Consider the following 25920-nt stretch of genomic DNA (forward strand, 5'->3'; position numbering starts at 1 on the left):
AGTACAGTTGATCCGGTCTTCACCAGTTCCTTCCACAGGTAATAGAGTGAGAGTGTCGTCACTCAAACTTAGGTAGGGTTAAAGTTCAAAATAACAAACTGTCACCTGTTTGCAAATTTAGTTGCTGTCCCAGGTATCTGTTTAATTATTGATCAAAATAGCACCTGCTTCCTGATTAATTTATCACCCACTAGAGTAAAAATATGCTATGTTCACACCACATAGATTGAAATGAGATTATGACTCAACAGTGGCATTTGTTGTCTTTGAAGGCGTCTCAATTACTCAAATGGACAGGCTGATAAGAAAGAGATAATCTTTGTCCTGATGCGTCCCCCCCTCATCAGTTTGTGGAAAAAATAGGAACATATTTTTACTTCTTATTTTTACTTCCCGATTCCCACAACAGCTGTCACCATATGATCTGGTGATCACTTAGGTCGGGATTTTAGCTTTGGTTCTGGTCGGGGTTTGAGCTTTGGTTCTGCCCGCTTCCGTGGGAACAATCTCTCTCTCTCTCTCTCTCTCTCTCTCTCTCTCTCTCTCTCTCTCTCTCTCTCTCTCTCTCTCTCTCTCTCTCTCCCCCCCAACTCGGAAGCAGCCACTGTGCGATCGCTCGCTTCTTATGGGTGTTCCTCTCCACGCTTTATATTTCCTAGTTCGACATTATTCTCACAGTGCCACTTTGAGAAGAACTCGTGATAGGTTTTTATAACCCAACCGCCCGCCTGCACTTTTTTTTTTTTTTTTTTTTCTTTTGCGGAATAATGAATTGAGGGCAAATGTGGCAGGAATGGTTGACGGCAGGAGCGCGCCGCGTCCTGCTCCCGTGTGTTGGGAACGGTTTGAAGCAGCTCCGGCTTCGCTTTTGACCATGTTGGTCTCTCCTTGGAGTTTTTAATTAAACGCAAACAGGAGTCAATGAGCAACCAGGAGCTTGGAGGAGCAATGGCATCGAAGGAGAAGTTGTACGAGCTATGGATGTTGTACTACACTAAGGTAAAGGACGTCACACCTGACGGGGACACCTGTTGTTGTCGTCTTTGCTACTGCTGCTGCAATTCTATGCTAATATCGAACGTGTTACACGTTACATGTTACAAGGGTTACTTTTTGTCCTCAGGTGCGCTTTGGCTCGGGCTTTTGACAGACGGTTGTAAGCGGAAGTAACTCCACTGTTGGGACGTTAGCTTCCCCATTTAAAGATTTATTAATATGCGCTATCAGTTGACTGTTTTAGTGAGAAGTTGAAGTAGTTAAAAGCACAACTCGAGTAAGATTCTGGTACCAGCTTGACCCAATGTGTGATACCTGACCTGTGACGCAGGTGTAACCCCCCCCAAACTGGCTACTTCCTGCTTCTTGTTGCCACGCCCCCCAGTGTCACGTGTCTCTCAGGTAGACATAGTGAATGTTTTATGACTAAGGCAAATAAATAACAAAGTCAGTTTATTAGGTACACAATACATACACAATAAAATCTTTACAAGGTCTGACACTCGCAGAAGCAATAATTTAACGTGTTTCGGATTCAGTGGGCTTGGGCCTGACAGTTTTGAGGTTTGAAATTTGAATATTTTCTGCAATTTTTTTTGTATGGAATTTGCATGTTCTACCTGTGCTTACCTGTGTTTATTGTGTGGACTGCTTTCCTCCCACATTTTATATATTTATTTATATATTGGTGCAGGGGCGGATCTATCCTGGTGGGATACAGGGTCGCATGCCACCCCAAAAAATGACACTAAAAAAAATCTATTTGCCGGATCACCTTTAATAGGAATCTGGATTGTGCTAGTTTTTCATAGTTCAATTAAAATCTATTGCATATAAAAGTGAAATAAAAATGCAATCCCTGCCATTAGCTGGCAACCAGTCTCAGGGGTTGCTTCATGTCAGCTGGGAGAGGCTGCAGCTCCCTTAATTGAGACATGCACTATGAAAATGGATGGATAGATAATTTTAGTTGGAGTTTATAGTAGTGTAGACCTGCACTGCATCACAATGTCATAATATTTAGCTTATTAGTTACATAAGACAGCCAAAATATGAGAAACAGCTCTCAGGATGATGGCACAGCAAACTACATGCAAAATAATAATCCTTGTTTAATTTCTATCATCGCTAGCGTTTCTCAGGTGGGAAAAGTACGTCCCACACATAGCTGACCCAATTCGTTCTTTAATCCGACTCTCCTCGTATTTACAGGAATTCTGTAATATTTGTTGCATTTATTTTGCATTTTCACTCTATTATCCATCAATTATCTGAACCAATTATCTGTTATAATTAATAAAATTACAAAGTATTAGTAAAATAAATATTATTATTATTGCACATTATGTTTGAATGAAATAATTGATTTTTCAATTATAAGACAATTATTTAGAATCAATAAACGATCATGAATTATTATAACTATCATTATTATTATCAAAATGAATTTAACTGCACATTTTTACACAGGCATTTTCACTTTTTTCTTTCTTAGCTAATATTCAATTTCAAGTCTTTGCAGACAAAGTTATTTTTGATAACACGCTTTATGTTTACAGTACATTCATTCATGCATTCCACATTTGTATGCGCATTCAACAGGAAACAATTAAATCCAAAACCAGATCTGGAACTGTTGAAATGAGTTGCCGGTTTTGTGACCTGTCTTTGTGTGCAATAGCCGAGAGTGACAGAATTAGAATATCGCAATATTTGCTGTTTTGGAGGACGAGTGTATGCAAGCTAAAAAATGTGATGCCATCTAAATCACGTTGAACGTGTCTGCTCACGTTAAAGTTCCACTTGGATAAAGCGGAGCAAAAGTAGACTGATTTTATTATTGTTTACCATTCAAGATGACTTTCCATTTGTGAGGTTGTCGTAAATGTGTTTCTAGGCGAGGGAGATCAAATTATTTTGCAATCACGACAGGTCTTTTCTTGACGAGGAACGACAAATTGCCTGTGGATGATATTACTATTTAATGTTTTGGCAATCTGTTTCAATGCCCGAGGACAGAAGGAAAACAAGATGAGACTTTATGCCCAGTTATGATTAAGTGGGGCAGCGGCTCCTTGTTTCTTATCGCAACAGCTCTATCTGAAGCTTTGCTCTGTTGACAAGGACGACGTTTTGCCATACACAAGGACATTTGTTGTTGCCAACGTCTGTGAAATTTTGACTGAATTTAAAAGCAGATTTGATCTCTGCCTGTCAAAGTCTGAAACGGCATACAAGATTCAAGAAACATTTGCCAAGAGCATATGTTTTTTTTTTTACAATTGAAGAAAAAATACCTTCCTGATTCCACATTCCATTCCCATTGTAACACGGGAGTACCAATTCTCCGTCGACCAATTAAGAGACACCCGAGTGTCCGGCTCCACCCTTGCACAAACTTTTTGCTTGACCTCTCACATAGGCGCCCCCTTCAAATAAACACCTCATAGTCTTTGCAGTTGAGTCAATAAATAACTACTTGAAGAAACTACATCCATCGTATGAGGGTGGGCAATTTTACAATGAAGGTTTTTTTCTTTGCTCTTTTCTGACTGAATGGGAAAGAATTGTGAGGTGAAAGGCCGCCGAGCCACTTGAAAGAACAATCACGTTCCTAAAGTGCCATTGTGTGGTCATGTCCTGCGTACGTGTGCCCGAACATAAACCACAATTGAATTACGTTCGAAAGACAACTTTTAAGTGAAGCAAATTAGCATAGATGATTCTATTAAAAGACCCCAGTTGCATTCAAAGGTCTTTTGTTTTGACAGTAAATATGACTTTTGACCTGGAACCCTGTTTTGGATAACACACCCAGACAGATTATAACAGATCTCACTGTTGTTGTCCATAATCCTTCAGGTTATCCTGGAAAGAATAAAAAGAAAAACCAGCATTGTTAATCCAAAGAAGTTATTCCAAGTCTCATTGCCTTCCTCCAGTATATTTTCTGTCGGAAGAAAAAGTTGCTCTGCCTTGTGTATGATGAAGGAACTTGGCTTCCTCTGATTGTGCAACACATCACATACCTCCTTTTTTAAGATCAACTTAAGTTCACAGATGAGATAAAACAGATATACAATAATGCATCATCTTAATAATAAACCCGCAGTTGAGTTTTGCCTTGTTTTTGTAGCATAGCATAGCAAATTTGTCATCTAAACTTTCTAGTCCCAATTTCAAAGTTTACGCATGTTTAGCAGAGACACATTTGGTTAAGTTAGCTACCAAAATAGAGGCGTCAACTAAAATAAAAATGATTGGCTGCATGGATGTGTTTTGCCTGCATAGCCAATGTATTGCACACTGTTTGTTGCCATGCCCTATTACGTAGTGTTCACAGTTTTTCTTGCCTGGGCTGGCAAACAAGTTTTCTATTTGCACTTTTTATTTACTTGTGTGTGCAGTCAAATTTGGAGATATTTTATTATCTACATATTTATGATTTAATAATTTTCTCCAGTTTTGCTTCTGGGCTCAAACTGTTGCCATCGTTATAAATTAATTTGTTGACTGTACATGCAAATATAATTTTTTTTTTTTTTAAATAATAAATGTAACCCTTTCAATACCACAAAAACAATAGAATAGTCTTAAATCATCAGTACTCTGTGTCCTTTTCATAGAACGACTAATATTAGTGCTGCACTGATGAGTGGATAAAATTGAGACGTGAATTTTGAATAGGCAGGAGACGCCCCCGCTGCAATATGATTGGCTGATTTCAAAGAGGCAAGGACTTCCTAGAACTCAAGTGGGATTCAGAATGAACAGCAAATTTCTTTTCCCGCATGACAATTTACCAAACAAATGAAGAAAACATCTTTCTAGTGGCAGCCTGGACTTAATCATAAGGTTTCAGCCTTTCAGACATAGCGCCTAATTATCTCCTGATTATTGGCCTCAGTAGTTGCGAGGGACTAATTAAAGTGAGCAACATGACATCCTGGCTCTGTTCAGCTTAGTCGAACCCTCCTCCAACATTTGTAATGACCTGGATTGTGATAACGGAACCAGTTAAACTTGCACCACACATACCGACATTACCCGTTTGTGGTTCAATTATCCAATTGAATTTTATTTATTGCAGTAAGAATTAAAAAAAAAAAATCTATCCATGCCATCAATTTAAAGCTGGATTTTTTTTTTTTTCCATTATATGGTAGAAGGTATAATATAAGAATGTGTCGGTGTGCTGTTTAATTTTTCGAATACAAAACATCGGCTTACCAAAGGTTAGGAAACACTGGATCGGGAAAAACAAGCGCAGCTCACATGACACTTGTGGTTTCTGCACTTTTTACCAGCACGAGGGCCAACAAGCAGGACAGTCAATGTGCTCTTTGCTGCCACTAAGGCAGGGAGACGGACGGAGCCAAGCTGAATGTCAAGCAGCAGCTGCATGTCTGCAGTTGACACATCTCATTGGGCGTGGAAAAGTTGCCGTGTTTTGGATGTGACACATTACCAGTCGCTGTGGCAAAGTGCTGATTTTTACAAAATGTAGCGTCTACTTGGGTTCTTATTTAAGAAATTAATCATGACTACAAAATACTTCCCCTGCTTTTACTTTTTATCAGCCAACATTTCCGTTCTATAATCTGATTTTCAATTCTGCAGAAGTGTTAGAGAAATGTCGAGGAACATGAAAAAGGACACGAGTATTGAGACACAATTTCCCAAAATATTTTTGAATCTATCCTTGTTCTTCATCTCTTTGGAAAGTGACCTTGAGTGACCTGAAAGGCGCTTCTAAATTAAATGTATTATTATTATCATATGTTTTAGTGTGACTTCTGAAGAGGAGCCAAATTTCTAATTTTGTCCAAAATTATTTTGCAGCATGACTGCAAAATTTGATCTGCAAAATGGATGAGGAATTTATTTCTGAACAATATTTGATTCAAATAAAACATATTTTCATCACAATTTCAAGATTTAATCACATATCAAGTATCAGAGAAGAGAAAAAAATATCTTCATTTCTTCAAATATCTTATTTTTTCATAACGCGTGCTCCTGCAAATGTTTCGCTTAATTAGCATAAATAAACTCCCACAGCTTTTTTTTTTGTTTTTTTTTTTTACTTCAACCTTCCCCGTGTTTGCTCACAACACACAGAAGAGGAAGGGGTTTGCTATGTACGAAGGAAACAAGTTAAAGTGGCATGTCATTTCCTGGTTGATGTTGGGACATTACAAACAAGCTAGTTCGAGTGCTTGCTGTGGGGAAAAAAAATGAGCTGCCCAGTTGCGGACCGCCATCGGCACATCTGAGACCAGGGTCGCCGGGTTCTGACCTCCCATGCTCGGACTCATACCATGAAAGATGGACTGGCTTATGAGTCCATGCCAGCTGGTAATGTAAATGCCGCTTGAGATGCTTCCCTGCTATCAGAAGCTTTATGCATACTCAGCTAATCTCAATTTATTGTTTATTCTATCATACAGCACTTCAAAAAAAAAAAAAAAAGTTGTCGTGTGCGTCACTATTTTGACACCAAGGGCTTGCTCGTAAATCATAATTGAGAATTCTGCTGAAAGGTTTGACCCACAATCGTGACCTAAAAGACATTGTGTTCTTGATATGCGTGGAAGATGACGAAGGTGATGTGAGGGTTGAAGACAGGAAGGATGTGGTTTACAAAAAACATATTAAAACAATATTCTGGCTAAATATCATCTATTTAAAACTTCAAATGACTCCGTAATATTTGTGGACAACTCTTGCATAAATTTATGTTGTGTGGCTCACTCTAAAATAATCAAACCATTTTTATTTTTCTATGTCTAATTGTGTTCATTATCTTGTTCGCTTGAACATTCTAGTTTAAAAAAAAAAAAAAGATGGCTCATGCTATTCTCCCCTTTGAGTTAAATCTCTTTGCAACATCCTGTTGCAAAAATCAGGTTGTGAGGTTGACAAGAGACACAATGTGCCACTTTGTAAAGATTTCTTTTTTTCTTTAAACAACTTTGATCTGCATGTACTATATTTTGTCATACTTTCACTTTTGCGACTGGGTCAATTTTATTAGCTGATGTCACATTTGATTGCAAATCCAACCCATTCTATTTTATTGATTGGCTTGGAGAATTTATACGCTTTTATTGCCTTACAATGAGGCATCCAAGTTTATGGGAGGATTCCTTTGTACTTAACGCTTAAACTTTATTATCATCAGATTATATTTGCATTGTTACGTAATGGTGCCACGCACAGTTCAAATTAGCTGACATTTGCTGTTCATTATATTTGTGTAATGTGAATTATACAGTTGGACTAGCTTGCTTATAACTTCACCACCTGCCACGATGTTATTAATATAAAACTCTAAAGTTCTACACATGGCTAAGAATCAAGCCGTCTGTGTTCACTCCCACAACGGCGCAAACGCCCATTTCTTCCAAACGACCAAGCGTTCAGGGCAGAAACTTTCCGCACAGCTTTTTGAGATTGCGCAAGTTGTCATTAGTTTGTACTTTATTCCATTTACCTTCTCTCCCGCCCCTTCTAGAAAGATGTGGCCTATCTGCAGCAGTGGCTGGAGGCATTTGTGGCGTCCTTTGAAAGGCTCATTGACGTACACTCGCTCGAGCCTCGGAGGTAAGAATCTTTGTTTTATCTTTGTTCCATCCACCCATCCCACAAACCAGATTGAACTTTGGCCTCTTGCAAGGATACCTTTGTGACAAGTTTATTTTACACTGTCTCTCTCTCTCTCTCCAGGCTTGAGGAGTGCACCTCTGAGGTGCCCCTGCTTCCCAGAGAGGTCCTGGTGTTCCTCAGCACACAGCTTTGGCAAAGTGCGCCGCACCTCGCAGACAGCCATGAGCACAGCATCAACGCCCCCCCCCCTCTCCTTCTCATCAAGTTTTTCATCATCATCTGCAGGTTAGTCTACTACGCATGGATGGTGTTGTCTTGAGTATTTACCACCCCACCTAATTTATTTTCATTTTATTTTTAATTTTTATTTAATTTTATTTTATTTATTCTTTATTTTTCTAATTATTGACTTAAGGGAAGCTGGCAAATTACAGTTATTTTGTTTCTCCTGACATTGCGACATAAATTGTGCAAAGAGGCCGCAAGCCTTCGTCAGGAAGTTCTCCCTTTCATTCTGCGTGTATACTGTGTTCTTTACCATAGATGGCCATTTTGCAGTGGTTCACCTTCCTAATTCTGCTTTTCTCTCGATTCCCAGAAACATGGAGAACATGGAGCCAGAGAAGACTCCCTGTTTTGTTTATGAATCCATAAAGCTTTTGAATTATTGTCTACACCAGGTACGCCATTTATAAACTGAACAGAAATATGAACACCAAGGTAGCTTTGTCCATTTGTGTCATTGCATTCTTTACGTTCATCAGATAAAAAATGGAGAAGGTGAGAAGCCAACACTGCAGTCGGTCGTGTATTACGGACTCGTGCTGTGGGAGAGCGTCTTTGACCCTTATCAAACGTGGAGGAGACGACTGGCGGGGTGAGCTTATGTTCTGCGGGTGGACTGTATTGACCAAAAACTCCACGAGCTTCGCCATATTATACTTCAACCGTAGGAGATGTGTAATCTTGTCAGAGTGCCTCTTGACGTCAAGCCTCAGTAGAATGCTATTTTGTTGGCATGAGTAAAAGGGCCTGACTTGTTACAGGGAGGAGGTGAGCCTGCTGGAAAGGAACAAGTACAAATTCTCTCCATTGCCTCTGCCAGAAGAGCTGACAGCTCTCTTCCACGGTGAGAAGCTCGACCTTTGCCCTCTGATCTTCATCATTGTAGCAGAATGCGTGTTTTTCTGGCTTTATTTTATTCAACATTTAAAATGTAGTGGTTCCAACAAGGAGCCTTGAGGAACGCCAGTTACCCAGATTCCCTTAAATAGCTACTGCTTAACGTTTTTTTTTTTATCATCTCCATTTAAACACCGACTTACATATTTGACGTTTACAGAATATCTGCAGGACAGTGAGACAATACCAGAGCTTCTCACACTCAGGCTGGTTCATCTCCAGGGAGCCATCATGAGTGGAGCCAAGGTCTGCCACCATATTTTCTATATCCTCATAATCAGAGGTTATTATTGTCTGGGAATGTGATTACCGTGGATCATATCGGATTACGTATCTTTCCAGAAAAATGGTCTCCTCGCTGTCACCACTCATGCCGTGGAAGACATCTTCTCCGTTCTGCAAACTTGGTGTTGTCGGGATTCCAATCGCTCGAAGAACATATCGCTCCCTCGGCTGACCTTGCGGTGCCTGAGGGCGATGATCCACCTGCTGCATTTTAGCAGCCCGTCGGAGCGGCAAGTGGACATCAAGACCATACTCCAGAGGTTCTTCCAGCTCCTCAACTGGAACCATCCGCTGAGCAGTGAACAGCAAGACAGGCAGAACTCCGAGGAACGCCTGATCTCGCTCCAGAGTCTGATGCTGAGTAAGACGACGGAATCCACGCGGAGGTTAAATGATCGACGTGACGGTGAATCTCACGTTGTGTTTTCAGCCGAAGTACCTGAGATCCTGCAGTGTTCGGACCGGCCCGCCCTCCAGGCCGTCTTCCTGAACAACAACTGCTTCGAGCACATCCTCAGGCTCATACAGAACAGCAAGGTGAGCCGCTGGGCCATCTCCAATATGCCCGTCAGTTTTTAATTCATGTCTAGTCTGCACAGATTTCCTCAATTTATTTCCCTGATTATTTGCATGATTGCTGTCTGACTTCCCTCAGCAGCTCAGCTTGAATATAAAAAATCTGTATTTTGAAATTGTACCATGTGTATGTCCGGTAGCTCTTTCAGAGCAACAGGCCGAAGAGTGAGTGTGACCTCACCACAAGTTTACTCACAGAGGTCAAAGAGGACCAGGTACAGAAAAAAAAATCCTTGGGTGTTGAAATTGATCTGTCAGCAGGAAACTCAGCCTTTCTCTCCACGTGTTCACAGCTATCAGTTGTCGAAAGCGGAAACTTGAGACAGGAAGGCAGGTAGCATGATGTGATAAGTAGCGCTCGGGGTGAAACTTATCTTTTACACACATATCCTGAGAACAAAATTTCACTTTGATATAGTAAAGTTGCTCACTGAAGATGAAGAAACATCCTGACCCATGCATTTTTTTTCAAGCAGTAAAAAAAAAAAGGGGGCTAAGATTGTGGAAGAATTTGGAAAACCCGTACAAAACTTTATTACTGACATCATTCAAAATTAGCAGGCACTTTGCTCTGACGTCTTGCGCAATGATCCTTGATAGTTTGGAGGGGAATGGTGGAAAAATGTTACAAGCAGTGAGCTGAAGAAGAGCTCAACCTCTGACCCTAGTTATATATATTTATTTATTTATTTATATTTTTTATTTATGTATTTTTTATTTATATTTTTAATTTATATATTTTATATTTATATTTTTTATTTATATATATTTTTTTATTTATTTATATATTATATATATATATGTGTGTACAAGTGAAATAAACTCTAGCTAGATTTGTTTGAAAAAACAAAATCAATGTCTTTATGTGATGTAACTTTTGATGGAAATAGCGAGCTCATGTGTTTCATAGTTGGAGGCTGAATTCCCTGTTGATGACACTGGACTCGTTTTGACTAGTGCATGAGATGGTGGTTAATGCATGGCTCTTACTTTCTCGGCTGCTGGTTTGGTAGCACCAAAAAAAAAAAAAGTCCTCTCAAGTGGCTGTCACCTATCTTAATTGTCTGGCTTACTTTCCCCTGGTTGCCTCTCATAATCCTGGTGTGGACAAAAAAAACCTCTCCTCCTTTCCTCCCGATTCTACTTCGATCCCGTTCTTTCTTCCATTTGAACTTGTTGCACCCGACATGATGAAGCACGTTTCCCTATGTTGACGTAGGTGCTGGAGCGAGGCTCAGACAGCATCACGGTGCATGCTCTTGGAGTCCTGACAGCCATCATGAGTAACTCCCCCACTGCCAAGGTTTGGACTTCATAACTCGTTCAGTAGAATAATGTACACCAATGCATACAGGCAGTTATCTAGCTAATACTTTGTAGACATAATCAAATTCAAATCGACATCAGAATCGACATACATTAGGGTTGCACAATTAATCGAATTCAAATTGACATCAGAATGTAGTAGAATATAATGACCGTACGTTAAACCTGCAATTAGCTTCAAATTTGCAATTTATGATAATGCAAATAAATCTTCGGATTTATCAATTCAAATTTTTGAAATAAATTCTGATTTCTAACTTGATGTTGACATCACACTTGTTTGAATTGCATTTTAAATTGCAATAGTATTGAGGGTGACTCAGCAATATTTTGAAACTTGTATAATATTCACACAGTATATATTATCGTGACGTTTTCACTGAAATAGTCCGAGCTTCTTCATTCATGTATTCCAATTGACCTTTTTGGAAGCGTGCCAATTTTTTGCAATTCTCTGGAGTGGCTTTGGAGTCTCTATTTCTGTCTCATCCCACAGGAGATTTTCAAGGAGAGGATCGGCTACTCCCAGCTCTTCGACGTGCTCAAGAGTCAAGGTCGGCCTACCAAAAGGCTGCTGCAGGAGCTGATGAACATGGTGAAAAGCATTTTCCTCTCATTACCCGCTCACCGCCTTCAGCGAGGAATCCATTTTCTCTCACAAATGACCTTATTTTAAACGGCGTCATGTGGCCCGCGTCGCGATCTCTTCCTCATTATGAGCCACTCGTGTTTGTTCCTTTGCAGGCAGTTGAGGGCGAGTATGCCCACGCACATCACTTGGGCATTAGTAACGACCAGCCTCTACTGTTGCTTCTACATTGGCTTCCCGAGCTGCACGGCCACAGGGAGCTCCAACTTCTGGTGGCGCAGTGGCTAGCCACCGTTTGCGGCGGCTCGCTCGCTTGCCGGACGGTGGCCGTGGAAGCCGGCATGGTGGGAGCCATCTTGGAGGTGCTCTCGCAGCCGCAGCATTTGGACAGGCAGTGTACGGATGCCATGCTGGGCCTCCTGCAGGACTTGGGTTCACTTTGCTTGAAACCCGAGGAGCTGAGAAGCCTCCTGAAATTGTTAAAGTTGGACCAGGAGAAGGGAACGCATCCCTTCTGCACTCGCATCATCCAAGTGCTGTCAGCGATGGCGGCGCGAGAAGGTCGTGACAGCGCCTTGCAGTACTTTGATCTCACACCCCCTATGGCGGGTATCATGGTGCCCACGGTCCAACGATGGTCAGGCAGCAGCTTTGCATTTCATGCTTGGCTCCGCCTCAATATGGACTTCCCCCATTCCCCTCCGTTTGACGAGGACAAACCCGCCGCTAGCTTAGTCACGGAAAGTCAACATGAGATGGGAAAAGGACCTCGCAGAAAGCAGCTTTACAGGTAGAAGGGCGAGGCCGGCATGAGAAATGACTTTTGTATGATTTTTAAAGCGCTTGTCTTCTATGAAGTTTCTTCACAGCTAGCGGAACTGGACTGGAAGCCTTTTTCACAATGGAGGGCGTGCTGGTGGTGGCTGTTTGCACTAAGAAGGATTACATGGCTGTCGCATTGCCGGAACTCCCACTCGCTGACTCACGCTGGGTGAGTAAAGCGACGGCCTCTCCCAGAACATGTGGGAAAATATCCAAAAAAAAAAAAATTTAAGGCTAGGCTGTGGTCTGGATGTTTGACCTTCAAGTTGGGACGGGATGGTAATCAATCAATTGAACTCGACTGCCCTGAAAAAAGCAGCGCACTACTTGTCAGTGACCACCAGAGGCGCTTTTTTGGTCTATAAATGGAAATATTGTTGAAAACTTTTATTTTCAGCATTCAGTCGCCATCGTGCACGTTCAAGGCCGTCGTCCTTTTGGTCAGAACCTGGTCAACATCTTCATTGACGGAGAGTTGTCCAAAACATCTCAAATCCGCTTTCCATCCTTGAGTGAGGTAAGTTACATTTGTTTACCGAAATAAAATAAATATGCTATTAGCTCATTCAGAAATATTTTTTTCTATTTATCTTCCTTGAAGCCTTTCACTTCCTGCTGCATCGGCTCCGCCGGCAACCGGACCACCACCACCACAACCTCACCTAATCTCCCTATAACCTTGTCCTCCGCCCAGTCCCCGGAATTCTCCTTCCCCGCCAACACCCCCTCCTTAATCCGCTCGCAATCCTTTCCAGCCAACTTCGCAGGGGCCCGCTGGGGCTCTCTAAACGACTGCACGGTTCAAACCATCCCGGCGGGGTTGCAAGACACAGAATGGGGAACCCCATCTTCTCTGGATGGACTCCTGGGCACGGCCTTCATTTGCCACGAACCTCTGCAGCAGAGCCAAACAAGAGCGCTGTACGCTGCAGGTAAGCCGCAGTGCTTTGATACAAAATGGCGGACGTGGGCAAACTTGTTGCTTTTTATCACAGGTCCAAATCATGTGCCCTTATTCAAAGCGGATGGAGAGTTATCTGATCTTAATGGCAAGCTGGTGCTCTACTACACTCCTCAGGTAATCACCTGAAAAGGTTGTGAAGTTTTTCTTTTTTTTTAAAATTTTATAATGAATTGCTCATGTCAATGCTTCAGGCATTTAAAAGCCAAATATGTTTGGATTTGGCTCCTAATCATCAACACGATGGCCGGCTAACGGGACACCGAGTCATCAACTGGGACATTAAGGTTAGTTTTTTTTGGGAAATATATTAAATTAAATTGCTGTGGATTTGGTTCTCAGTCTGGATGTGATTCTCCTGCAGGATGCCATCAATGTGGTTGGCGGAATGGGCGTCTTGCTGCCTCTCCTTGAGCAAGTTTGTGAGGAAGAGCAGGTGTCCAACGGCGCTCAAGAGATCTCAGAGCTACTCGGGCCAGAATCGACATCATCGCGAAGTCCGGCCGCCATGCTGCTGCCGCTCAAGTCTTCAGGTCACATTTTGTTTTCTCTGGTAGTAACTAGGTTAATGTTGACTTGATAATAATCATTGTAGGTAAGATTCCATTTCTTCTTTTTTTTTATTCCAGAGGCGAGACTTGAGAGGAACAGCATCGCGGCGTTTTTGCTGATGATGAAGAACATGATCCGTCGTCATCCTGTCAATCAGGAAGGCCTGCTGCAGTGCCACGGGCCAAGCATCATCGGAGCCATGCTAAGCAAAGTAAAATCTGAGAAAATGATGAAGTGTTTTTTTTTTTTATTGGTGGAGTCTTTGAGAAATGGAATGTGCGTGAAGAAGCCAGATGGACGAAAACATCCCCATTTCTCCTCTCTTCAGGTTCCAGGCTCTATGATGGAAATGAATGTTTTGGTCGCATGTCGGCTGCTACTGGATCAGGTTCTCAACGAGGGGAACGGTCCACTTCTGCAACAGTTGTACCAGCACCTGCTCTTTGATTTCCGCGTTTGGACCAGGAGCCATTTTGCTGTCTGCCACGGTGAGGCATAAGCAGCTTTTGATGCTTTCAAATGTATAAATAAATATAAATTAGGGTTATTTATTGATTTCTAAATGTCATATCGAACTAATGTCATTTTGTTTTCCAAGATCACGTCCAGTACATCTCATCTGTAATACACAAAGGGAAACAGCGCTTGAAGAGAAAATACGGCGTTCAATACATTCTGGATACCATTCGCACTTACTACAGGTGAATTTTGATTTGCTTCCAGAAGGGACTGTGGGTGAATATCAAATGCGCACAATTGACTTTACAGTTCTGTCACGTCTCTTACACAGCACGGAGAAAGATGACGGCTGTCTCTATGACGAGAAGCAGATGATACAGACGTCTCTGTTTGCCTTGCTCAAAGACTTCCTCAGGTCTCCGACGGCTGAGGAGCTCCACAGTGTCCTGGCTTATATTCTGACTGCGGGAGATGAGCAGCAGGTACTGCCAAAAAAAAGAAAAAAAATAGTAGTAGTTCACATACTATGAGTCACATTTATTTTTATTTATTTTTATTTTTTTATTTTATTTTATTTTTATTTTTATTTTCTCAGGTGATAAAGGCCCTGGATGTGTTGTATGAGCTTTTGCGGAGCAGCCCTCCTCGTGAACACGTCCAAGCTGTTCTGTTGGAATGGGGAGTGGAACAACTTTATAGTCTTCTTCTCAACCCGAGCTTTGGGGACCGGGCCAGGGAGATGGTCTTCAGGGTCAGAGTCGTTTTTTTTTCGTTGTTTTTTTTTTTTACCTCTCCATAATTCATTGAAAGCGTACAATGCGTCTGCAGGTTTTATACAAAATCCTGAAGAGCGAGCGTGTGTCGGAGCGCAACAAGCAGCGGCTGAAACTTAAGGACTTCGGCTATCTCGGCCTGGTGTTTTTCCTCGAAGACATTCCCGTGACCATGACGACTGTGAGATGTCTGTACGAGCAGGTCCTTGCGACAGGTAGTTCAAATCATGGAGACCTTTAAACCTTTGACTGGGTGGATTTAGTTGATATGGTCATTTTAATCTGAATAAAAAAAAATAATAATATTGTGATGCCTCTTGTCAGACCCAAGTCCTAACTTCAGAGACCTCCTAGCTGTGGTGTGTCTGTCCCACCGAGCAGACCTGGCAGTCCGCCTGGACATTTGTCGCAAGGTGAGTCGGATCTTCCGCCATCAGTTTTTATCTGCCGTTCTGAATCATCTTCACGTTCCTCCGTTTTTCCAGCTCTTCCATCTCATCTACCTCAGCGAGGATTACGTGAAGCATCTCGCCAAGCAGCCCGGTTGGCAGGATGTTCTCACCAAGCTTTACGTGAAGGAATCCTTCGAGTCCTTCGCCGCCAACATCTCGAACTCCACCGAGCAAAAGTTCCACCCCCCTTTGAATAGAGACCAGAGTCTTCTCATAGAGGACGCACGTAGCGGCATGTTCCTGAACTACGGCACCTCCCAGGAGGAGGACGAGGAGGAAGAGGAGGACGGCGTCCATCGAGATATCTCCGAGGAATATTTATCTCTATCGCCGCCCGGTGGATTGAGCGGCCAGCTGAAGACTTTCAAGTCATTCGATTCCACAGACCAAGAGAGTCACTCGTCCTCGCTCTCCAATTCCTTGGCGGTGGATATCGCTTCATCTCGCCTGGATGAAGAAGGGAGAGATTACCAGCCTTTCTCCCCGTATGGAACGTCTCCGCCGTTTGATTTGGAACTAGGTAGCATGGGAGAGGTCACCCCAGCTGGTAGTCTCACCAACACGCCTTCCCCTCTGGAGTACAGCAAACCCTTTCCACCGTTGAGACCTAGGAAAAGCTCCAGTCTGTCCAACGTTCTGGACCACGCCAGCTACGGGACGGACCCCCCCACCGCTGACAGCATCTCCAACACGTCCAACCTGCAGGTTTGGATACTGACACTCCCATCTCAGGAGGCTTCAATGTCTGATTGTTGCTTGATTTTTAGCAGACGCCAGAAGAGGAGCTCTGCAACTTGCTCACCAATATTATCTTCTCCGTGCTTTGGAGCGGCAGCGGGGCGGACGGGCCCGAGGATGTGGTTTGGAGAGAGAGGGGCCAGGTGTTTTCGGTTCTCACCAAACTGGGTTCCTCATGCCAACTGGTGCGCCCGCCCGATGACATTAAACGGAGGTTAGCTTCTCTCTGTAAATCTTTTTTATTTATTTTTTTATTTTATTTTATTTATTTTTTTTGTGACGTGTGTTACTGTGCTCAACAGTCTTCTGGAGATGATGCTGGAATCATCTTTATCTGACCTGAGGGATGCCCAGGGAGTGTTCCTCCCTTTCTGTCCCAGCCTGGTGAGGCTCCTCAGGTTGTTGCAGGACTTCCTGTTTTCCGAGGGGACCGACAATCATACACTCTGGAGTGAGAAGGTGCATCCCGACGGCCAGTTGAATGACTTCGTGGTTTGGAATGAGGTCTCCGCTTTTACTGCGAGTCCTTTTTTGACAGTCGTTGTATCACAGATCTTTGAGGGGGTGGTGAACCTACTGGACAAGTTGCAGGCCTGGCACTGCACCCCCGGCAGCCCCTGCAGCACGGAACTGAAGGAGATGTCCCAAATCGGCTTACGCATCATCACCGGTTATATCCGACAGCAGCAGTCACAGGTGGGTAACGTGAAGATAACAAAGAGCAGACCTTCTATGGGTTTTTTTTTCAAAGACATTCCTTTTTCGTGAAAGGGTAGCTCCTCTCTGAGTTATGAGCGCCGCTGCCGTCGATGTCGTGTCGTAGGACCGAGCGAGCGGTTATAAATGAAGTAACCGCAAGGCCTTTGATCACATGACTTGTTGGTCGGAACACTCATCTGCAGAGTAGAGCAACTTCCACAAAGCCATTGATGAAAATAAATCAACTTAATTGTGCTGTGGAGTCAGTATCTGTGTAATATTCCGTTCAATTTATGCGCTGCTTCATTTAAAAATAAATCTGTGTGATTTAATTGCATTGATAATATTTTTTTTCTCCCGCGATGAGGTAATGCAAGTCAGTGACTCATTTTATATTTGTATTATCCTCCTGATAACTGTAGTATATCTGAAATATTGCTCATAAGAGTTCGTGTAAAATCTTCTAGTACTTTAAAATATGTATTTAAATAAGTTGAATTTTTTGTTGACACTTTTACACTCCCCAAAAGGTCAAGAAAGCAGTCAAATTTGTGGTTGCAGTTTAAAGTGGTGTAAATTATTTTTGTTACCTTATGTGGTTACAATTTAATAAAGTAATTTGATTTAAATAAATGTTCTTTAGATTTCTCCCTGGCTTATGATGTGATGCATATGGTTAATAGACACTGACAAAGAATTTTTAAATAAATAAAGAAAAAAATTTTGATTGAAATGAAATTAAAAAGTCCTCATGTCTTCATAGGTGTGCGTGATGGCCTTCGTGAAGCTGCACAGCCTGCTGCAGACTGTCTTATGTCTCAGCTGGGAGGAGGTCTGCTTCCTGCTGGGCCGCATCGGCGCCCCCTTGTGGCCAGACCAAGAGGCGACGGACATCAACAACACTGAGCATGCGGAGATGTTCACCCAGGTGGTCCCGGTGGTGCGAGCCCTCCTGGACCAACACGCTGACCCAGTTACGGTCCAACAGCTGCTCCCGAGTCTGCCCATCACTAACGGCAGCACCACGTTTGCCCAGGACCTCAAGGCTTACTGCCACACGCTGGAGTGGCAGAGTTTTTACCAGCAGCAGGTCAGCAGTTTGATCATTAATAAATAAATATAGCAATTCCAATCCATTTTTTGCGCTTCTTCACATTTGTGCAGGTTCAGCCCACAATGGAGCAGTACGAGCTGGACACTTTTGGGCGGAGTCATGACATCATGTCCAATTTCTGGAATTCCTGTTTCGATGACCTCATGAGCACGGCCTTCAAACGAGACAAAGACAGATCGGAGAGCAAAGTCAAGTTTCAGGTAGCGGCAACGTGAAGGGATCTCATCGATAAGCGTGACATTTGACCTCGTTTGACACCGATGTGTGCCATAACAGGAATTGATCGTTGACCCCTACCTGAAGCGGGTTCGAAGTGAGAACGGACGTTACGTCAGCTGGCAAAAGCAAAGCTCCAACCAGCAGGGGGTGGTGTGGCAACACTGGAAGGCTCTGCGAAGGCTCCTCACCAGCGAGAGAGCAGTGTGGGCCAAGAAGTACGACTTCCTCTCAGCCAATGTTATTTTTATTCACTTTACCCATACATGCTTTACATTCCATCTAAAAGTGTGCTTTGCCGCTTTCCTCGGGAATCTATTTACGCCTCAAAGCATTCTCCGACTAACTTTGAACAGCTTCTACTTTATACCACCTTCACTGCCCTCTTTGTTATTTTCAGTCAGCTTTATTTTTCCACATGTTCTGCAGAAATCAGCCTGAGGTCAAGTGGATACTATCCAGCGCGGAGACGTATTCCAAAATGCGCCTCAAACTTGTTCCTAACCACCTTTATGATCCCCACACTGAGGCCAGCGCCCAGAGGGACAACATGGGTGCGTCACACGATGGACCGTCACGCATTTGGCTCCAAATACAAACTACAAAATGATGTCATTTGTTTTCCAGGAGCGGATAGTCCACGTTCCGAGCCTCTCCCATTGGCCGTGGCCAAAGAAGCCAAAGTGAGCGATATGGAGGACGACCAGTTAGGAGAAGAGGATCTTGTTATTTTGGATAACAAGTGAGACAAAAAAAATGAATGAAAAGCACAATGTCCAATTCAAATCTAACGTCGGTACTTTTGCGTGTAGCGTGGAGGTCGAAAATGAGAGCCAAAAGGAAAAGCTGGTTTTATCCGAAGACTGTGAACTCATCACCATCGTCGCCAAGGTTCCCGGCCGATTAGAAGTTACCACCCACCACCTTTACTTCTACGATGCCAGCATTGAGAAAGAAGAAACTGAGGAAGGTGATCAACATACACAAACCAAAGTTATATTTTATATAGGAAACAATGCGATTCCAATGAATCCGTTCCAGACGGCAAACAATATTTTATCTTTTTTGGGCCATATCCAGGAATTGGGTTCGACTTCAAGCGACCTCTATCTCAGCTTCGCGAGGTCCATTTGAGACGCTATAACCTCCGTCGTTCCGCACTGGAGCTCTTCTTCATTGACCAGGCTCACTACTTCATCAACTTCAAGAAGAAGGTGATGCTTATCTCATTGAAAGCCAATTTCAATTCTCCTAACAGCGTCTTTATCTTTGTCCTTCTTAGTTGCGCAATAAAGTGTATTTAAGGATTCTGGGACTGCGCCCTCCTAACCTTTTCTACTTTGGATCCCGATCACCCCAAGAGTTGCTCAAAGCATCGGGCCTGACGCAGGTGCTCATTTGATTCTTTTTTTGCTCAATGCCTCTCGCATCATAGCTGATCTGTTTCTTACATATTGCACAGAAATGGGTCTGCAGGGAAATATCCAATTTTGAATATTTAATGCAACTCAACACCATCGCCGGGCGCACTTACAATGACCTTTCGCAATATCCTGTGGTGAGACCACACGCACGCACGCACACACGAGATGAGAGATAGCCCAAGCCCGCGAATGACGTCCATGTTGTCTTTTCTCAGTTCCCCTGGATCCTCTGCGACTACACCTCTCCTATTCTAGATCTGGAAGACCCGTCCATTTTCCGAGACTTGTCCAAACCCGTCGGCGTGGTCAACCCTCGCCATGCGCAGGCGGTTAAAGAGAGGTACGTTTTGCCACGAACCGGATTTTGCAATTTGGGACGTCACGCCGTGTTTCCCGCCAGGTACGAAAGCTTTGAGGACCCGACGGGCACGGTCAATAAATTCCACTACGGCACGCACTACTCCAACGCGGCAGGCGTCATGCACTACATGATCCGCATGGAGCCGTTCACCACGCTGCACATCCAGCTGCAGAGCGGCAGGTAGGAATGGCGCCAAATCACACCTTTCCTCCAACCAGCTCTAATCCGTCGTGGTCAACCGCGTTTTAGGTTCGACTGCGCAGATCGGCAGTTCCACTCGGTGCCGGCAGCCTGGCAAGCTCGCAGCCCGGCTGATGTCAAGGAGCTCATCCCGGAGTTCTTCTACTTCCCGGAAATCCTGCAGAACATGAATGGTGAGATTCCGATTCACATTTGTGGACGTAAATTCCATATTTGTCATCTCGTTGCAGGCTTCGATCTGGGATCCTTGCAGCTATCTCGGGAGCCAGTGGAGGACGTTATGTTGCCTCGCTGGGCCGCTTCGAGGGAAGACTTTATCAGAAAGCACCGGGAAGCTCTGGTGAGATGTTGCTTTGAGATCTTGCCCCCCCCCCCCTCCTCCTCAGCCATCTCATCCAAAACAACCCCGCAAATTGTAATCCATTTATTTGATTTCAGGAAAGTGAGCACGTATCGTGTCATCTGCATGAATGGATCGACCTGATCTTCGGCTACAAGCAGAGAGGCGAAGAGGCAGTGAAAGCCCTCAATGTTTACTACTACTGCACCTATGAAGGTATGACAACTATGAATATTTTTGTCATTGCTGCTAAAAAAAAAAATAAATCCAACTATTAACGGGCTTTATTTTTTTCCTCAGGTGCTGTAGATTTGGATGCCATTGCCGATGAGACGGAACGCAAAGCACTAGAAGGCATCATTAGCGAATTTGGACAAACACCCTGCCAACTGCTCAAGGTGTGACTTTCAAATCAGATCATAAATTCAACATTCACCCTTTTTTTTATTTTACAATGAAATGAGGTCCAATCATATTGTGAGTGAAAAGCTACATTTTTATTTGCAAACAGGAACCTCACCCACCGCGAATGTCAGCCGCAAATGTTTCAAGGCGGCAGTCTCGCCTGGACACTCTGCCAGTTAACATCTTTGATAACCTCAATAAGCTCCGCTCATTTGTGGAGGTAAGATTAAGCTGTGGGCTACTGAATTGAATTGATTATTTTATTTTATTATCATTATCGTTATTATTATTATTATTGTTTTTTTAAAGGGTCTAAACATGAGCAAAAACTCCAACACAGTATAAAAAAAAAAGGGCCTGTAGAGGTTTTGTTGCTGTCTATTTTTTGTCACTAAAATGTACTTGTGGGACAAACAGTATTTCTTATTTGGATAAATATTTTGAGACGACAGATACATAGAAAAATAAAAACTTGACAGATTTTATAATCATTCACAGGTGGTGAGCGATGGCATCCCCCTGGTCCAGGCGGTCGTACCAAAGAACCAGAATCGGTCCTCCATCATCCATGGCTCCAATATAATGGTACCATTTTGCTTGACACCTTTAGCTAGCTAGGCTAAAAGATAAAACTGCTCCTTTTTTTTTTTTTAATCCTGTTTTTGTGTCTCCAGGTGACAGTGAGTTCGAGTGGCTTGATAGGAACCCACAGCTGGCTGCCTTATGACAAGAACATCGCCAACTACTTCACCTTCGCCAAGGATCCGACAGTTACTAATCCCAAGTGAGTCCATGTTGTTGGTTTTTTATATACTGTAAATATAACAATTGGGGAAAAAAATACCCAGAACGTCTAATTATGTTATATGATTATTCTATATCACACATAAACCTCATAAATAACAATGTAAAGTAAATAATCCAAATCTTTTAAGACCGTCAACGAAGATAGAGAACATCTGCTTGTTGTTTTTCCCGTGAGGAAACATCTGGGATGTTTCAAAGTCAGTTGACCTTGAACATGAATAACAAATCCACATTCCATAAAAACTCAAACAATGCGCTTCAGAGCCATTTGGACATGTCATTTTCCTGAAGTGACATATTTAATGCGCCTCATAATAATCACTTTCAGGCTGCAGCTCTCATGCACTCTCTGTCTGGTAATTTTCAGGACACGGCGTTTTCTAGGCGGACCTTTCTCACCCGGAGTGGAGCTCAGCGCTCAGATTCTGGTGGTGTCCAATGATGGACGGCTGCTGTTTAGTGGAGGACACTGGGACTGCAGTTTGCGGGTCACCCAGCTGGGCAAAGGCAAGCTGGTGGGCAGGATCTGCCGGCACATCGGTAAGTCTGTGGACACTTCATTAGGCACACCAGCACACATAATATATATATATATTTTTTTTTAAATTTATTTATTATTATTTTATTATTTTTTTTTTTTCTTTTAATTAATTAATTTATTTATTTATTTTTAAATGATCTGGAGATTTTTTTTTTTAAATCCAAAGATGTTGTTACATGCCTGGCTCTGGATCTGTGTGGCATCTACCTCATCTCTGGCTCGAGGGACACGTCCTGTATGGTGTGGCAGGTTCTACAGCAGGTAAGAAAAAAAAAAAAGGTTAAACTTGTTGATGCATCCAGAGAAGATAAAGGATCCTCATGTGAAACTCACTTTTAGGGCGGCCTCTCCAGCACGCTGTCTCCTCGGCCCGTTCAGGTGCTGTGTGGACATGACCAGGAGGTCACGTGTGTGGCCATCAGCACAGAACTGGACATGGCTGTCTCGGGGTCAAAGGTCTCGAAATAGTTTCCGGACAGCTCGCACATGTGTGATTTCTCAAACGTTTGTTCCGATCGTTGACTGGCAGGACGGGACGGTGATCGTGCACACGATCAGACGAGGCCACTACCTGAGAACCTTGAGGCCTCCGGGTGAGCCCTCCTCCATCTCCAAGCTGCAGGTGGGCATGGAGGGCCATGTGGTGGTGCAGACCTCCAGGGGTGAGCCAGCCAGTACTACAAAGGTATGTAGACACAGCACACTTTGTTTAATGTCAAGTGTCAAATGATTTTTTCTCTACCGGCGCTGATTCAATCCAGGGCTCGGACTCCATGCATGTTTACTCGATCAATGGCTGCCTGTTGTCTTCCATCAAAATGGAGGAGCAAGTGTGCGCTCTCCACTTGGTGTCTGAATACATCGTCCTGGGCACCATGCAGGGCCGACTCCACATCCTCCAGCTGTGCAGGTACAGTATAAATTTGTCAACTCGAAAGATTCAGACATCATTCTGGAAACTTGGAAGCTTCGTTGGGGGAATTTATGAAATGAATCAAAGTTGGATTTCCATTGGAATTAATCAGTCTGACATCTCGCGTGTTGTCTGGCTCTCTTGTATTGAATAATAAAGTTTTCCCTCCCTTGATTGTGGTTATAATTAGCGTCATATATTTTCAAAATTCAAATTGTTTGGAGCAGGGCGGCTCGGTGGCGCACTGGGTAGCACGTCCGCCTCACAGTTTGGAGGGTGCGGGTTCGATTCCACCTCCGGCCCTCCCTGTGTGGAGTTTGCATGTTCTCCCCGGGCCCGCGTGGGTTTTCTCCGGGCACTCCGGTTTCCTCCCACATCCCAAAAACATGCTTGGTAGGCCGATTGAAGACTCCAAATTGTCCCTAGGATTGAGTGCGAGTGCAAATGGTTGTTTGTCTCTGTGTGCCCTGCGATTGGCTGGCAACCGGTTCAGGGTGTCCCCCGCCTACTGCCCGATGACGGCTGGGATAGGCTCCAGCACTCCCGCGACCCCCGTGGGGACTAAGCGGTTCAGAAAATGGATGGAAATTGTTTGGAGCTGTAATCAACATGAATGATGAATAAAATAAACATACTTCTTTATGATTGAAAGCAAACTCCCCTAAGTCATTTTAGGTCTTAATGGATTCCACCTGGATTTTCGATGTGATTGATTTATTGGTTAAAGAAAACAGGATTAGATTCACTGCTTTGGATGAGTCCGTCTGTCCACATGATGTCTTCCAAAGGCTTCGAAGAAGACCAAATGATTCTTTTTTTTTTTTTTTTTTACAGCCTGAAAGCCGCTGTGCCGCCCTTGGCCTTGAAAGTCCCAGTGAGGAGCGTGTTTGTTACCAAAGAGAGCAGCCACATCCTGGTGGGCCTCGAAGACGGGAAGTTGATAGTAGTGGGGGCGGGAAAGCCGGAGGAGGTGAGAACCAGGACATGAAGTACTTGTGAGATGTGAGAGCTGTGAAGAAAGGGAGGGGGGTGCTCAGTTATGCAAAGTGAATGAAAAAAGATTTTTTTTTTCTCGCATGATAATAGTGTGCCGCTGTCTGCTTCCGCATGTAAAAAAAATGTTCCGCTCCAGCCTAACGTTGACTTTTGGTGTCGTCAGGTTCGTCCAGGACAATTTTCCCGCCGATTGTGGGGATCAACTCGCCGCATCTCTCTGGTGTCGGCGGGCGAGACGGAATACAACCCGGCCACCGAGAGCGTCGGCAAATGAGAGCGATTCGCCACCCACACGCTTATTATGGCTTTCTTTTCACAAGCCTGGGAACTTCTAAGACCAACGGAACACTCAGCACTTTTTTTTCCTTTTGTTTTTGTTTTCTAATCCGGGAAGAATTTTTGTATTGATTGTGGACTAGAGTCTGTTTTTAATCAGCATCATTCCAAAGAGTGGCCTTGTTTTTGAAGAGACAGTAAAGCTTGGTGTTTAAGCTTGAAAACTGCTGTCAGACTGTACAAACATTTCAGGAATGAGATACACACAAACATGTACACACCACTTTTTTTTCTTTTTTTTTCCCCCATTTGCTGTGCCAATGCTTCTTAAAAACTCCTGCAAACTTGAAAACCTTTCGAGAGCTGCTTCATGCAATACCGGACGGGGAATGTCGCCGCAGTGCCCTAGCAAATAACCCTTGCTGTGTCTAAAACTGTAATACTGTTACATTTGAAGCACAAAATTGCTTTCATGGTCAAGAAAGTTTATGTCGTTGATGTTGATTGATTGTCATGTTGATGAATGTCGCTCTTTTTTTTTTTTTTTTTAACCCAATATGCACTATTATTTCAGGATGACTTCATTTGACCTTCTTGAAATTTTATTTTAAGATATCGCGAAGGTTGCCGATACCAGCCACTGATACTTCAGTCAAAAAATCGGACATTCTTTCGTAGCAGTTTGACACATCAGTGAATCTTTATTCAGAAAAAAAATGCCTTTGCTCATATTTAAATACAATTTTATAAATCAAAAATTACAATTATGGGTACTCAATATCATCGAGTACTTAAATCATTTTGATCTGGAAAAAAAAAATGGTACCAAACATGCCTATTCAAAACTTAAGAGAAGGTCAAATCAGGTTTACTTGTAAAGAAAATACAAAATTCTCCATTTCTTTTTTTTTTGCCATATTGGACCTCCAACCCAAAATGTGCCTTTTTAAAGTCACTTTTAACGTGTAAACACTGATTGCAATCATCTGTCCCAGCTCACCATCTGCCTCTGCTGTTAACACACAATGCATGACTCACATATCCACAAGATTCTTTTTAATGACGTGAAGTCAAGTGTTGGCTTCCATTGCGCTGTTTAGAAAACATCTGAAACCCGAGTGAGAGCTTCAGAGAAATTCCTTCGCTGCGGTTGGAACGCGCTCGTTGTTATGCGGCGTCATGACAAATCAGCCAACTGTTTGGGTCAATGTTAGGGGAGAAAAGAGAAGAAAAAAAGCATTTGAAAGAACTCATTGAGCCCCCTGTCCTAAAAAAGTGGATCGTTTGTATAAACGTGTAAAAAAAAA

The 25920-nt window shown here is 43.1% G+C and overlaps 1 protein-coding gene across 3 annotated transcripts; it reads left to right on the top strand.

Moving 5' to 3' along the window:
* The first annotated feature begins 590 nt into the window (after positions 1-590).
* Positions 591-25920, top strand: nbeal2 (neurobeachin-like 2). 3 transcript variants are annotated; one of them, XM_037274118.1, is made up of 55 exons: positions 591-999; positions 7514-7602; positions 7726-7890; positions 8204-8285; positions 8370-8482; positions 8652-8734; positions 8948-9033; positions 9130-9433; positions 9503-9609; positions 9789-9863; positions 10868-10951; positions 11471-11569; positions 11719-12353; positions 12422-12554; positions 12783-12902; positions 12987-13317; positions 13381-13463; positions 13541-13633; positions 13711-13879; positions 13976-14109; positions 14227-14386; positions 14497-14599; positions 14689-14839; positions 14953-15108; positions 15186-15345; positions 15455-15543; positions 15616-16287; positions 16350-16534; positions 16623-16779; positions 16873-17016; positions 17783-18109; positions 18184-18333; positions 18410-18567; positions 18779-18903; positions 18977-19091; positions 19162-19319; positions 19430-19563; positions 19632-19739; positions 19812-19907; positions 19989-20113; positions 20174-20314; positions 20384-20508; positions 20566-20675; positions 20774-20891; positions 20976-21073; positions 21187-21300; positions 21579-21665; positions 21755-21864; positions 22255-22427; positions 22595-22689; positions 22768-22884; positions 22958-23113; positions 23190-23338; positions 24176-24311; positions 24501-25920. In XM_037274118.1, exons 1-55 carry the CDS (start codon positions 922-924, stop codon positions 24609-24611), a joined length of 8376 nt encoding a protein of 2791 aa, XP_037130013.1. In that variant the 5' UTR covers positions 591-921; the 3' UTR covers positions 24612-25920. The 3 variants fall into 3 exon arrangements, with proteins under 3 accessions (XP_037130013.1, XP_037130014.1, XP_037130015.1); XM_037274119.1 differs by having other exon boundaries at positions 16353-16534; XM_037274120.1 differs by lacking the exon at positions 9789-9863.

The sequence above is a fragment of the Syngnathus acus genome, chromosome 16, assembly GCF_901709675.1.
Source record: "Syngnathus acus chromosome 16, fSynAcu1.2, whole genome shotgun sequence".
Lineage (NCBI taxonomy): Eukaryota > Metazoa > Chordata > Actinopteri > Syngnathiformes > Syngnathidae > Syngnathus > Syngnathus acus.